The sequence below is a fragment of the Lissotriton helveticus genome, chromosome 7, assembly GCF_964261635.1.
Source record: "Lissotriton helveticus chromosome 7, aLisHel1.1, whole genome shotgun sequence".
Lineage (NCBI taxonomy): Eukaryota > Metazoa > Chordata > Amphibia > Caudata > Salamandridae > Lissotriton > Lissotriton helveticus.
In genome coordinates, this window is record NC_136068.1 from 711,479,212 (window position 1) to 711,495,357 (window position 16,146).

The following is a 16,146-nucleotide window of genomic DNA, read 5'->3' on the forward strand; positions in this document are numbered from 1 at the left end:
TCTGCAGTCCACTTTACAGATTATCGGTCACTAATTTTGTACGCTGGGAATCATATCCAGTCTTGTCAAATGCTTTTTAAAAGAAATAACACGAGAAATAATCTTGAATAAAACAATGATGAGGAAGTCGATTATTTTACATGAGTACAACACAATACATTCTACAGTTTACAAGCTGAAAAGCTTTCGTCTTGGGTTACCTATCTCTGCATGGCGCCTACACCTCAGGGTATTAGAGCGCTTTATAAATCTATTTTTCATTTCATTTCATGGCTGTGTCATGTTTTGCTACATGTAGGGCTAAATCAAATCAATATTCGAGCAAAATACATAGTGGCCTTTTCTGACACTTTAGTACTCGTCTACAAAGTCGGCCCTTCTCTAAAATATTTACCATGTGTGGAGGGGGCGGGGCCTTGAAGGGGTGGAGTTCTGTACCAAGCACTGCCTAAAAAGTATTTAGACCCCCCTGTCCTTCCCCCAGCAAAATAAAACACAAAACTTCCGAGACTCCTGCCAATGTCCTGGAGAGGTTTAGACACAGATAATGAACATCAGCTGTGTAGAGCTTTGAAAAATCAGCAGGAAACAGACTCTATACAAGGGTTTCCAACTCAAATGGTGCTCACCAGGTGATATTGACTCTTCACCAGGTGATGTGTGAAGAGAGCCGATATCGTGTGAAACACTGTGGCACTGTGTGAGTTTCACATCTCATTTAGTGCTAAGCCTAAGAACTGACATTTTTTTTTATCAAAAAGTTTGCCATTTGCAAAGCTGATGAAGCATTTTTTTTTATTAATATAAGAAAGAATGTGATCCTGTGTAGCAGCATAAAATGTCCCACTAGCAAGCAGGGTCTTTAGCAGCACCAGTATATATTTTTTGGCAGAGGTGATGTGGTTCCAAGCTGAGACTTTCAAGAAAGGGAAAGGAGATGGTGTGGCTTGAGTGACCACCTCAGTTTATCTTTAGATACTTGTTCGTAGTCATCAGCTGTTCACCTTAAAATCATTGCTATCGGGTGTGTTAGCCGAATTCATTCAATGGAGAAAAAAGAACACAACCACATCGAGAATGCAGGAGGTTCCCACATTAAACCCTAGGCTGGAAACTGCATGTGTAATGGTATGGAGTGAGGTGGCCACCCTACCTGCCCATTATGTGTATCCATCTTAGTGCAAGTGTCAATGTGGAAACAAACATCTTTTCAATCCTATGTCTCATTCCTGGGCACAGTTCAACTTTGCAACCCTCTGAAGAATTCAGGACACTCCTTTTTCTTTGCAAAGTGTAACATTACAAGAATTTGTAAGACTATACTGACATAAGTAAAATGTAGCCTACCATAGCATACCCTACTGTGAACGGTGCAGCATTGACACGTACTATCACAGAGTTCAGAGATCTGTTAATACTGGTCACACTGTGTTAGGAATACGCATTTTATATTGGGCCTTTGGGAGTTCTGGAACAAGCAGACTAATCCTCAAAACGAGAAAGCTAAACTGCTAATCCCAGGATATAAAGTGCTGTTGGCTAAAAAGTTAGGCCTGGTTGAAGATGCCTTTGCAAGTGCGGGTCCAGTTAGCATTTATAATCACATTTCAGTTCTATATTTTTGGATCAGAGCAGAAAGGTCTCAAGAAGTTCCATGCAATGTTTGAGAAGCTAATCCAGTTCAGATTTTTTCTTCTTGTTTGATTTTGCTGCTGTCAAATATATTCAGGGTGGGGCAAAGCCACCAGAATGCTAAGAGAAATAGTATGTTTGGCTTTGTTAAAGTTTTTGTAATGTTGTGTACACCTTTCTAAAGAAAACATTTAAAAGAGACAAAAAATGTTTACAAATTTTAAAAAGCACATTCTCCCACCTGTCCCTGAGAGAGAAAGGAACTACTTTTTTGTGCGGGTAAAAATACTGTGCTTGGACAAAAATGCCACCACTTACAAAGAAAGGAACAAATAGCTAAAGCTCTTTGTCCCATACTAAATATTCTGGTGGATGGAAGCAAAATGTGAAAATGCTACTGTAGACCAATGAATGAAGGACCCTGGCTGAAAGCCTTTCTAGTAATTATACTACAACTATATTTGTTGTAAAAATCAAAAGATCTTGGCAAACATCACACCTAAAAAAGAGACGGAACAGAATGTAGAAACAAATGATGTAGTAAAGTTTTTCCTCTGCAAAGGTTGTGTTTTTTTCAAAACGTTTCAAATTTCTCCACTTATTAGCATTGATCGCAGCAAAATTGCACTTTTAGCCAGAAACTTATTATGGTAGAAAGTTCATCTGTGAGGAAAGTTTTGCAAAATGTACAAAACATTGGAACCTTAGGGAAGTGCAAACCTTCGTGAGTTCTCAAAACTTTAAAGGCAAAATTAAAAGTGCGCCCACACTTTGATGGATGTCTGGCTCACACCATTGTGAGTCACTTTGAAATATCTGAAGGAAGTGAACTGGGCTTTGTTTGCTGAAGTCTTCAAAAAATTCAGAACAATTAAAACATCAAGATGTCTGCATAGAGCGTAATAGTGCTACTTTTCCCATAATCCTTTGCACCCATTAGTATTTAGTAACTGGATTTTGGTAACCCTGATAGATAACATGCACAGACTGAGTGGATAAGGGACTTACAAAATGTAGTTCTGTATGCATATATGCTTTGTTGTGTGGGACGCGCGTCACCATGTGTTTCCAGAATATTGAGCCTTGACCACCAGAAACACAACAGAGCTATTTTTAATCTCTCAGACCAGAACATACTTCAAGAAGAAAAAAGTCTGTTCCTTAATGATAATTAGGCAGATTTATAAGAGATGATAGATTATTTCAAACTCCCAAACAACATCTTTAGTCTCCCTAAAGAAACAACTGGGTGGACGTGGCTGAGTGGCCATCTTTCTTTAAGGCAAACCAAAGACCTTAGATATATTCTGAGATCTACCCATTTATCTAAGCGTGTGACCCGCGGCAAATTACTGGGAGACTATTCTGCTGCCCTACAGTAGGAGGAAGGCATAGAAATAGGCTCAACAGTACTTTTGTTATACCAAACAATGGATGTTCATATTCATCTGCTGAGGGAACATTTTCATTTTACATGTGCCGAGCACGGGCATGTTTACACTCAGAAAACGCAGTCCTCTCATCATTATTTTCAGGGTTATATTGCCACTTTGGTGGTTGCAGTCAAAATGTATGGGTGAGTGGGGTGACTGGCCTCACTAGGCTTACTAGAAACAAATTATTGGTAAATGAAGGGTCCCCTTCGTTACAGGACTCAGTGCTCTTTCTTAGTCGTGCTGTTCGTTTGAGTGTCCTTTGTACTATTATCCTGCAATGGTGGCGTTTTGCTGTAAGACGGAAGCACTTCAATCGCGCTGATTTAGCACTTCCCTGCTACCCAGACACACTTTACTGGAGAAGTGTCTGCACTTTTGTGCAAGACCGTGCTTTAATCAGACCGATCCAGCAGTGCTCGCTGACTGTCAGAAAGAAGCGCTTTGATGTGATACTATAAGCACTTAATACGTCTGCAGCACTTTAACTGGGCAGAAACACCTGCAGGAACCAGATACTTTTAATGGGACGGACAGTACCAGCAGGTCCTTTTACGGGAGGAAACTCTTTTAATGAGACCTCAGAGACGCCTCTCATAATGACTAACACTCTTAAATTCGACAGTACGAGCGGCAATTCGCTGGATTAAGTACTGGAACACTTTAATGACGCAGTCAAGATGAGAACCGCAGATTTCAGGCTCTGACCTGAGAAGGTCGTGGATAATTTCCACAAACGTACGTTATGTCTTTCATATTTAATCTGTGCAGCACAATGAGCGTTATTACTCTGTGTCTAATATATTAACAGCAAAGATAGTGCAAAATCAGGCGGTTCCTTTTTAGCCCCGGGGGTACACTTTACCTCATGGCACGCTATCTGCACTGTGGAAGGCTCATTGTGTAAAAGGCTAGCCTAGTTAACTTCTGGTTAATCCCTGTGTGTAAACTAGAATCGTACACGACTTTGGTGAAAATCTGCTGATTATCCGAACAATGTAAGCTTTCACACCCTGCCACATTCAGAAGTCCCTCTTTGGCCTCCTTAATGACACGTGACATAAACACGCGCTCATCCTTCCAGAGAGTGCAGAGAAGACAAACAGAGATACAGACTTAAAGTCAAGTGGCCCACCAGGCGCTTCCCACCTACCTAGTCTCTTTTCAGCTGTCAAAGGTGTTCATCTTATAACTTCTCAAGGTTTTACCCACCCGCCCAGCTAATCCTCAACATGCTCTCTTTAAGTTTATAGACTTATTAAGGAGTTTTACCCAGTACTGCGTGACATCTTTCAGTTCGTCGTGGATCGCATTTGTACAGTGCAGCTTACGTCATCAATACGGTCTCTTTGGGCTAACTTACCACACCCAGGGGCATATTATCAAGAACGGCGTTAAAAATTATCGCCGGTTTAGCGCTAAAGCAGCGATAATGGGCTTTATAATATGTACAAGCAAAAGAGGGAATCGAAGCATAGAATGCCAGCACCAGTCTAAAAAATCCCTATCAGTATTGATCGTGGTGATTCCTGGTTGGAGCCGAGACGATCGAGGACCCTTTACGGACCCGAACTACTATATCCGGGTCTTTACCCTTTAAAATCGACCATTCAATGATCAAACATGATGCCTTAACTACATGAATAAAGGATCTAAAGTGAAACTTAACCCCTGAAGAAGTCCCTGGATGGGACGAAACGCGTTGGCGGTTCCAAAAGTGATGCTGTCAAAAAGCTTTTAAAGATTGAATAATAAAGAATAACTGAAAACTGAAAACATCGACTTTTTCGTGGAACTAAATTTTCTTTGATTTATCTATTTGTAACAAATTGTGTTCAAAGTGTGCTGGGCTAATATGTACGGCTTTATAATATGTCCTTGAGAATTCCAATGGAAGTCCATGTTCTGGTGTGAACATGGGCTTCTATTGGAATTCTCCAGGGCATATTATCAAGCCCATTATCGCCGCTTTAGCGGCAGTTTTCTGCCGCTAAATCGGCGATAATTGTTACGCTGTTCTTGATAATATGCTCCCCATTCTTTTAGGACTTTAAACACATTTTAAAAAGATTTACTGAAAGGAAATGTGTTTCAAGAAACACCTGACTCCAATGTCTTTCTTTTCATCTGAGATCACTAGTCTGGATTTTCTAGCGATCAGATGCGACTATCCAGCATGAACCCCAACCTGTCTGTTCTCCCAGAATTCCTTGCGGTACAAAAGCCACAGGTATGGCTACTTCCTGGTATGTAACATATATTTGATTCTCACACACTGTGAGGGGTTGGGGTGCTGTCATTTTGGCAGGAGCTCCTGCAGCCACCTTTGGGCAGTCTCTTTTCCACAATACAAACGTGTGGTGTTTTTTGGCATGAGTGGTCTTAATTTGGAAAGACTGACCCACCCAATAATGTATTTATCGCTTCTGCACCTTTTGAGAACTCCATGGCCTCCTACATATATTAATGCGTATACAATTCCTGTGTCAGGTAAGCAGTTAAAACGTGTGGAGCTCAACCTTCAAGATCTGAACAGGGCAGAAACGGTGAGGTATTGACCACGTCCAGTAAGTGCCAATATCGCACCAATCGTAATGCCAGTCTTACAAACTCCTGTTTGCACAAGGATCTGAAGATAACTCTAAGCTTGCAATCAGGACCAAAAGAGTGTATGATTACAAGGCAATCCTGTTTTTGCCAGCGGGCACCACAACTTTTTCTACGATCATGTGGTTAGAATGTTGGTTACTTCTGTCACCATCCTATCCTGCCACGTTCTACCACTCAGGAAGAACTGCCACTCACTCTAGAATTGTCCTACAGCCTCTAATTTCTTCCTTCTCGTTCAGGGCTCCTCCCACTGAGTTGTTCCAACCCGTCTCCAACACCAGCTCCTCTACAATCGTCCCGGCCCAGACACGTATTTGAATACACCCTCAGCTCCAGAGGTCTTGGGATCGGTGCTATTCTGTGCCCCTATGTAGGTGGCCGATCTTTAAACATGGACAATTTGTGTGGCAGAGTTGTTTAGGTGGGGGATTGTGGGTGGTTCTGTGAGGGGTACTCAGAAAAAAATACAAGAGCACACAAAATGGAATGTTTGTGGGTATACACAAAATACTAGCTACTGTCAAAGGCAAGATGGGAATGTGGTACAAGGCGCCACTTTATTTAATTGTGTGTACAGGAAGAGATTTCCCCACAGTGAAAAATATCTTCTCCTCTAACAAAGAAAGAAAAAAATGCCATTTCATTTACGTAACAATGTAGATAAGAGAGAGAAAGGGGTCCAGGAAGTCCAAGGCAGTGTATGGAAGAAGAAGAAGAAAGCCAATGTAGGGGCTAAGGACATGAAAGAGAAGGGAGGGTAATATAGGATGGAATATGGATAAGAGGGGCGGGAAGCAAGTATTGGGGAGTAGGGAAAATAGGGATTGGTGTCACTACAACGCATGCTTTTACCACGCATGCCTTTACAACGCGGTTTTTACCACGCAGTCCATTACAACGCATAATGCTTTTAGGCGCTGGATAGTGAATTATTTAATTTACTATTCCAACTCCAGTCCCCGTGGATAGCAGGGAAGGTGTTGGATAGTATATTAAATACATTCCCTATCTTAGAGCGCCCCCCAGCGCATTGCGTTGTAATGGTTTGCGTGGTAAAAGTTGCGATGTAATGGTAGTGCGTTGTAAAAAATTCGTTGTAACCGTGCTACACCGGAAAATAGAGGTTAAAAGGAAGAGAGAAGAGAGAGAGAATATGGGTCCAAGTAAAGAGACAGAACTCCGGGATAGGTATGTAGGAATAAATGAGAGATGGGAAGCTAGTTGGGCAGTGTATGGAAAAAGAAGAAGAAAGCCAATGTAGGGGCTAAGGGCATGAAAGAGAAGGGAGGGTAATATAGGATGGAATATGGATAAGAGGGGCAGGAAGCAAGTATTGGGGAGTAGGGAAAATAGAGGTTAAAAGGAAGAGAGAGAGAATATGGGTCCAAGTAAAGAGACACAACTCCGGGATAGGTATGTAGGAATAATTGAGAGATGGGAAGCCATTTTAAGGGGAATATGGAGGAGAGAGACAGGACAATGGGAAGCCAGTATGAGGGATAGGGCAAAGGTAGAGAAGAAGAGAGAGACAGAACGTTGGGCATGTGCGCAAAAGATAGAGATGGGGGAGTACGGGCGAGAGAGAAACAACAGGAACCAGGAAGAGAAACGGGGTACTAGTGTTGAGCTTGGAAAGAGGGGAGCGAAAGTGAATGTGGTGAAGTGGGGCTCCGAAAGCTGGAGAGGGGTGTTGCAGCTGCAGGGTGGCTAGGCATGAGACGTGCGGGGGGGGGGGGGTTAAAAAGAGAATCCGGGCAGCGGACATCGGACTATTTACCGTCCAAGAGGCAACCTCGTTTCCTGTAGCTCACAGTTAGAGTCCAACAAGTAGAAAGTCCACTCTAAATAGCAGGTGTGCACTACGAGGCACTGGGGTAAAGCCAGAGCCCGCCAGGGTCAGAGGTAGGCAGAGGGCGGCAGGAGCCATCAGATAAGAGATCTATATTTGTTGTACTTTATGGGTCTGATTTCCACGTGCAACCAGGTGAGAAGTCTATCGGTGTAATTATTCAAACCTGTGTGGTGTTACACTTTCCACTGATTGTCTGGCCACTCGACGTGCACTTGCAGTTACTGCTCGGTTTTGAAGCGTCGCAAGCTCCGTTTGGAGTTTTCTGTCAGGGTTTGGCGGCGATATCTGCCGCTTTTCAGAATTTCGGGGCTCTGCATTTATCAGCCTTGCCGCTGGCGTGTCAATTAGCATTTCCTGCCCACGCGTGTTCTTTCGAGAATCATCCTGAAACTCCACTAGGCGCTAGCTAAAAAGCGCCACTAGTCTGCTCGGCGTGGATGTGGCTGGAATGATTCGGTTGGGTGTGTTGCGCTGCACGAGGCTCTTCGCTCGCTCTAGTGCCCACCCTGACAACAGCTGCGACAGACGGACAGAGGACAGATAGGCAGGCTCTCCAGAGGTGGATCTTTCCAGCGGTGAAAGTCTACCTTGACAGCTCAGTGGGTAGAGCGCCTCCTGGGGTAATCTGAGGGTCGCAGGATTGAAATGATAAATGTGGTATTTAACCCATAAAATGAGAACCAATAACCAAGGGCATTCCTTAAGGATTGTGAAAGAGAGACCCAGAGCTTCTCCTGGTAACTAAAGTCAACACCACATAGTGACATCACAGCCAAGGAGATAGCTCAGTTGGGAAATGCATCTGCTGTAGAAAACTGTGCGGACTTCATGAGTACACGGGAAATGGAGAAAAGTAACAACTGTAATTCACAAGAACGCAAGACCAAGCGTAGACAAAAAAAAATAGTGTTATTATTAATTAGTAATCAGAAAATCTATGCGATACAGTAGCTCTGTCCAGCTGCAGTCAGAAAAGCAAAGATCTCTGATCTGCAGTTTCTGCACGAAATATGAGCAACATCCGATCATTAAAGTGCTTCTACCCTGCAGTGGCGCTGAACGGAATACTGACTTGAGCTGTGGACCCAGAACACTCTAGTTCCAATCTCGGCGTTCCCACCTAAAGTGAATTATCCTGGGCAAAACCTCATGTCTTCATTCTCCCCCGTTCTCTTCGCTGCCAAAAGGCAATCAATGTGTGTGTCCAAACACCACATGAGGGGGCGGAGGAGGAGGGGGTGTTGGCTGCTGGCGGGCGCGTGGCGTTTTATAGCACTTTGTACATGTTCCGGTAGGAGACGGGAGGGGGCTTTCTACCTACAGAGGAACAGACCCAGTAAAATAGCGATCTGCTGTAAAAACGTCTCTCATGCTAATGCCTCCGTTTTATGCGCACCGATAATAGCATTTTTTGTTGCTTGTCATTATATCACCCGACACTGTAGAAAAAGAGAAAGTAAAGTGGTTTCTTCTTGCCGCTATTATTCCCCACGCGAGGTACTAGGATTTCATGTAAAGGTATCGGGCCTGTTTGTTAACACAGCACGTGCGCCCCCCTTCCCCGCCACCCCCACCCCCCCCAACCCCGTCTTTTTCAGATCCACGCGCCATCTCGGTGGGAAAGGTCAGGTTTTAAATTCGCCCCAGGGTGTTTGCGTTGTCTGCTGTGGAAATTAGAGTGTTATTATAATTTATAAATTAAAATATTGGCTTTATTGCTATCATAACACGACAGCTCCATGTGCTTCAACCCACTGAAATGACAAAAAAAAACTCCTGCAAAATGAGCACGCCTGATGTTAGGCGCTATATTTAAAGAAAAAAGGCTCGGGCTTTTAAAGCCGGGAGAGAGTAAACCCATTCCATTCATTGAAACATAGCCCAGCGGCCCCCACCCAAAAGAGTAGGACGTGGTACTGTGTAAATGAGCGAATGACTTCTACTGCACGTTGTAATGCCAACTTCGGCTCCTACCAGAGACGGGAGGGAGAAGAGGGCACGCGGTGAGACAGTCTTTTAAAGAGTCACCGCTTTAACTGCATGTCTCCAGGTACCCTTTAAACCCTCGTGAGAACCCTGTAGCTTGCGCATACTTTGAAAGGATGGCCCTTTAACTTGTGTACATTCCCACGTAACCACGACAGCTGGTCTGCTCTACATTCCACTGGCAGCATGGGAGGGAACAGCCTGGAAGTGGCTCACATGGACACGGCTTTCCCTGGGCTTGCACCCCCGCCCTCCGTCACATGTGTGTGAGCCTTGCCTCTGCATAACAAGCTGCCATGGAAACAAAACAAGGATCCCTCCTTGCCTATTGCACAGATATAGGGCGTATCTGCCCCGTGCAATATTCTCTCTCGGGTGTGCGTTCCCTGTATCCTATGTCCCACCTAAACTGTATTCCATCCCCTGCAGAACATCACAGAGTGGCGCCCCACTTACCACCTCCCACACAAGCGGATTTCCAGGTCAGTGGTGTAATGCAGGCCCCCTGTAGTCCCTGCGGTGTACAGAGGCCTTCAACCATTGAGGGGTCCCTGATCCTTCAGAGGGTCACCATTCAGCCCAAAGCAAATTAATGTACGTGAGGCATGGGAGATGCAGGGCCTCCCATCACATTTTGCAGGAGAGACCCCACCCTTCTGCATTACGCCAATGTTCCAGGTCAATGCATGTGCAGCTCTTCAAATCAAAAGTTCTCTTGCATCTTTGGACTTATGTTACTTTTATAACAGGATCAAAAGGACCACAAGTCCCAGGAGGCAATGCAAAGAAGTGGGCTGGATGAACTACTCATGCTTGGAATTAAGAAACTTACATTCGGCCCTTAAGAACCGATGGTCAACACATTTATCAACTCGTCTTCGCTAGCCCCCTACAATACATTCTGCCTCATACATTTTCAGGCTTCCGGACTCAGAGATTTCAAGTTTCCCAGGCCCATGCATAAGTAGATCATTCGGTCTAGGGTTTCTCTTTGCCTTTGGGAACCACAGTCCTGGATTGCTCTTTGTAAAATTGGCACTACAAGTCCCAGAATGCAAAGAAAAATACTTGGCAGAGTGAGCTATTCAAGCATGGACTTGACAATCTTGAGACGTCTGTGTGGCCGAACTGTTTGGTTCTGACAAATTTACCAGATTTTACTTTGCATCTGGTCTAAACTCTCCTACAAGAAATGGCTTTGCTCTGTGGGCAAACACAACTAGACGGTTCCAGAGTAACTACAGAATAATCACACACCGCTGCTAATTTTTAAACAATTGCATCTACCTCCACACAGTGCAGAAAATCTAAGATTCCCTAGTTAGTCAGGAAATATATAGGCTTCCTTGGATTTTGCGATGTTATCTTATTTTTTATGGAAAACGTATGCTGATGAATGCCCAAGTAGTTCACCTCATCCTGGTTTTGATTCTAGCATGAAGACATGTGCCTCAATAGCATCATGTAATTAAAAAAAATAACATGGATACAAATACTTGCTTTGGGTCAGTCCTCTTCATCCACTGGTCTGTTCAAGTGCCATTCAAATTTTGATTCCACCCACTGCCGCACAGTGGGTCAGCCCATTTGAGCCACTGGCTCTCTCACACTATGCGTGATGGTGTATTATTTTCCCAGTCACATCTGCCTAAAAAAGTGTGCTTCAGTGCAGGGCCTGTACATCAAAATGTTTGACTTTGCAAATGTTTTTTTCTTTACTTTTCTTTTCTCTTTTCTATATATGTTTCCATCATTCTGGTATGTTTGAACTATGCTTTTAAGTTACAGTATTTCAAAGCCATTACTATATTTTCTTTGAGCCAATAAGAACTGTATTTTCCTGTGATGTGCACTAAAGCTACAAAGGATTTCTACACCTTTTCTAAGAACATCGGCCTCTTAGGAAGCAAATATACAGTTCTTTTGAAAGTATTTGCCATGTCTTTTTCCTATTACAAACTTGTATTCACTGAATAAGGCCGCCAGTTTAGCCTGCAGCTTTTGCCGTTCTTTAGTTAGGTGGCATATGCTTGTAATAACATGTTTAAAGTAATTTAGACATCACAGCAGTGTGCCAAGTCCAGACCTTTTGGCCTTATCAATGTTTATTTTCTTTGGATTCTAGTAGGCGAAGTCCTGAATTCATTAATCTCGTTTTTTTCACTTGTAATCCTTAATGAGCCCAGGAACAGAATGAGTGACACAATACAAATTAAAAAAAATGGACGGAACTGGAAAACCTAGGCGCCCTAGCCATCCCTGGGTGAAAAAAAAAAAGACAACAACCAAAAAACGGCATCACTCTCTTTTCATGTTATATTGCTTTCATAGCAAGAAAACAAGTCCCACTCTTACACATGAGCACTTAAGCAGCCAATGGAAATAGCATGTGAAAGAGAACGTCAAACTCAATCAAATTTTTGCTTTAAAAAGTATTGCGTTTTTCATATATCCTGCTATGGTGCATCTTTTGTGGTGGAGAGAAACAGAAAGACCTGTCCCATAACGGCTGAGTGTGACGTTCACTGTTTCTCTCCCGCCTGCCTTGACCCAGAGTTCCCGCTCACCGAAGGTCACGTCTCAATGATTCTACGTGTGACGTAGACTACGTATTTATGCGTCATGAGCCCCTCGTTCTCTCTGAATAAAGACGCAGGACGTGTTGAGCCCCTTTGAAGGGAACCGAGATTATCAACCTGACCGGAAACCCCACTTAAACTCACTTGCACCGCCCAAATAGATTACTTACTTTTCAAAATATCCCTTTCGAGATGAGCACATGTCTGTGTAATCCAGGGCGTAACTATGCAGGGGGTCTCGGCAGGGGGCACCAACTTCTCCTCAGTTTGAAAATGGATAGTGTACAAACGATCAAACTGTAACGTCTCTAGTTTCATGGCTTTCAGCACGACACGTTCTATTATCTACACAATAGCGTACTTGTTGGCAGTGTGCGAGTCTTTGTATAATCATAAACCTGGCATAATGGTGGTGACCAATCGCAAAGTACTTGTTACCTCCATAAAATATTTTTTTATAAATAAGATAAATAAGAAATTCTGACCTGTGGCAGTATAATGACGAGAAACAGGGTCCACTTTAAATCAATAAATTAATATAAAACAGTATATTAACATAATCTCTCTTTCTCTCTGGGATCTTACAAAAATACTGATTCTAACTATAAGGCTCAATTGCTTTTTAGAAATTTTTCAATGAAGGCATTTGTATCTGGATCCTCGTATACAATCAGTCCCACTTCTTTCGGGTGGAGTAGGTTCCACCTTCTATCTCTTGCCTCCCCTACCACCCCACCCTTACTGAAGATTAACCCCCATGGTTCCTTTGAGTCTTGGTTTCTAAACTGTTCCTGCTTAATTTGTGGGGGACCTTCCCGAATTAATGGCCAGGTAAACAAGAAACAAGTGTCTAGGCAAACACCGTGGGGTTAATAAAAAAAATAATTAGGGCCTCTTATGTCTTTTTCTGCTTGTCTCACACAGAAACTAAGAACAGATATAAAATACAGTGAAATACATTTTGGAACCATGTCAGCTCTTCATTCTTCTTCATCAGCAGCTTTCAACAAAGTGTGCAGGCCACGGGTACTCACAAAGCTTGTGTCCCGGGTACTTAATTTTGGATGCAGACTGAGGCCAAGGTTCAAGTTGTCTGTTGTCCGTTCTGTGTGATAGGGTTGATCTTCTCCAGGGACACATCAGCCTCATAATCCAAGATCCCAGACAGGGCAGGAGACATTTTGTCCAGGGGCCTTGATGGGGCCCCTTGCTCCCCGTCCTCTTCTTTCTTCAGGTCATCCTCCTCTGGACAGATGATGGCGTGGGGGATCAGGTAGACCAGGTTGCAGTCGTTTGGAATGGACCCTTTGGGCTCGTGTTGGCATGAGAAGAGGACTGCCCCATTGTTGTTGATACTCACCGTCTCAATGGCATTACTGGAGCTCGGACAGAGCCTGTAGCAGCCGAGAAGAGTTGAAAAGGCCTTGCGGAAGTCAGCGTTGAAGGCGTAGATGATTGGGTTAAGAGAGGAGTTGGCCCAGCCGAACCAGACAAATACATCAAAGGTAGTGGAACTGATGCAGAAGGGCTCTGCTCCACTAGAAGTGTAGCCGGGGTCACAGAAGGGCACCATGCAGTTCAATACGAAGAAAGGCAGCCAGCAGCAGACGAAGACCCCCATTATGACGGATAAGGTCTTCAGCACCTTGGTCTCCCGCTTGAAGGACATTTTGAATGAACTTTCTGGTTGCTGGCAATCCATGCTGCTGCCATTGCCTGTGCTGCTCTGGCAGTTCTTGGCATGCACTGCTGCCCTTTCCAGGGCAGAGATGCGCCTAATTTGCTTTGCTGCAATCCTGTATATCCGTGTATAAGTAACGATCATAATGGCTACAGGAATGTAAAAGCTGATGAGGGAAGAAGAGATAGCATAGGTTCTGTTGAGGCTAGAGTCACAGTTGTCCATGGGGGCATCTTGTTCCTGGATGCTTGCGTTCAAGTCCAGGAAGCTGGTGGTTCTGGCCTTGTGCCAGTTGAGCTGGACTGGTATGAAAGAGATCAGCACCGACAATGTCCACGCCACGCTGATCATAACGAAGGCCACCTTAGGGGTCATTTTCCGTTCATACCTGAAAGGGCTGGAGATGGCCCAGTACCTGTCCACACTAATAACACAGAGGTTCAGAATAGAGGCCGTAGAACACATAATATCAAAAGCCACCCATATGTTACAGAAGGAGCCAAAGGGCCAGTAGCCAGCGATCTCTGACACAGCTTTCCACGGCATGACCAGGAGGGCCACCAAGAGATCGGACACAGCCAATGAGATAACAAAGAAGTTGGTGACTTTGGAACGCAAGTGTCGGAACCGCACCACAGCTGCACAGACCAGGGTATTACCCAGAAGGGTGGACAGTACCAGCACAGAGAGGAAACAGCCTGTGAGGACCCGAAAGGAAGAATCCCGTTCCAGGTGAAGCCCTTTCCCATCCATTGTGGTGGTGTTTGAAGTCATCGTTCATCGCGGTCGAGAAACATCTCGAGACCCTCTGTGATGGTGAGCATGAATCATATCCATCGACTCAGAGGTTGCTACAGTATCAAAGTCCAAGTGTCTGCTAACTGGTGTCTTCAACCCCGTCTTGTGTGCACCGCATCCTCCTTACGAAACACAGCATGGGGCACCTCGCCAAGCACACAAGAGGTGGTAGCCGCAGCAACGCCTTCTACAGCAGGTAATCCTCTATGGATGTCCCTGCATGGAATAAGCATACTTTCAGATCAACCACTTCCACGAGGACATCTGAAGCTCCAGAACGCCACAGTAGTGGTTTGTACATGTGCAGGCGTGTTGGCACATTCGCTATGCTGCACAAACTGGCCCTTCAAAGAACTATTGATCATTTCTTCCCAGTGTCCATTTGACTAACCTTCCAAGTCTACTGAGGCGTGATAGGCGAGGTGGCTGTGCAGACAGCCAGTCCAGAGGTTTGCTTACTGTACTGTTCTCCAACCTCTTCGTCACATTATTCCCAGACCTAAGTTGCAGGTTACAGGCATACAGCTGAAACTCATTTCTGACCAACTTCTTCCACCAGCGCCAAAGTTCTCTGGGGGTTGGTGGGGTCTCTGAACCCTGGGGACAAATATAAAAATATCTTTCAGGACTTAGTGCCTCAAAGTGTCATCATCCAAGCTCTCCCTCATAAAGCTAAAAGTAACATGCTTACCTCTTCTCCTTTGGGGTCAGATCCTTGGGTCCAGGTGAATACCCACTCGCTCATAGATGGTCATCCCATAAAGCGCGGATGCCACTCGGTGCCAGGCATCTGCTGCCCCAAGACGGAAAGATAAGGCCATCTCAAGGCCGCGTGAAGCCCACAAGAAGCTTTGAGGTTCCCTTGCATGTTCTTCAGGGCCACAGATCCCCAGTCTGTACAAAAAGCTCCTCCTTTCGTATGGTCTTCACCTGGGCACATACCAGCTGCCTCTTCTGTGTGTTTTGATAATCCCTTTGGTCAACTGGTATTCTTTCTTTAATCCGTTAATAAACTCTGCGAACAATCAGTGTACACGTATTTCCTAGAAAAGCGAATTCCCGTTCACTTTAAAATTCACTGGGACGTGGAAAAGGTATGCAAATGCATCTAGGCGAAGACAGGGAATAACTAGCCACGCGGTGGTTCCTCCAGGGTGTTGTCAGCCACATTAAAGAGGCGAGGACCTAGGTGCTTTAGAATATGGTTGGAGTTCCACACGGTGAATGGCGGGCTCTCTGCCCAGCTTTCGTTTCTCCGGGGAAAGTGGTCTCTGTTGAAAGTGCTCGTGCAGGGGTTTCTAAATATCTGTTTGTAAATCGCCACAGTCGAATTTTGCCGGCAGATGTTCAATCCAAGGAGCAAACGCCCAGTGTAGCTCCTCCATTCCACGCGCCCCCTCCCGTGCAGAAGGCGCTCTGTTGGTGTTCACGGTGCGGTGGGTGGGGTGCACCTTCTCCGCCCCTGTCCCGGAGTAACAGAAGGCTATTCCGACTTCATCCTCAAAGACTGCCGAGAAGCTACATCCTCTCTCGCGTCAGACCCCCCCTCCTGCCACGGATGATGGGGCGCGGGCG

General features: G+C 44.7%; 1 protein-coding gene across 1 annotated transcript; it reads right to left on the bottom strand.

Moving 5' to 3' along the window:
* Positions 1-12,632: 12,632 nt before the first annotated feature.
* Positions 12,633-14,653, bottom strand: DRD1 (dopamine receptor D1). Its single transcript, XM_078650652.1, has one exon. The coding sequence runs from the start codon at positions 14,545-14,547 to the stop codon at positions 13,177-13,179; it is 1,371 nt and encodes a 456-aa protein (XP_078506778.1). The 5' UTR covers positions 14,548-14,653; the 3' UTR covers positions 12,633-13,176.
* Between the last annotated feature and the right edge of the window lie 1,493 nt (positions 14,654-16,146).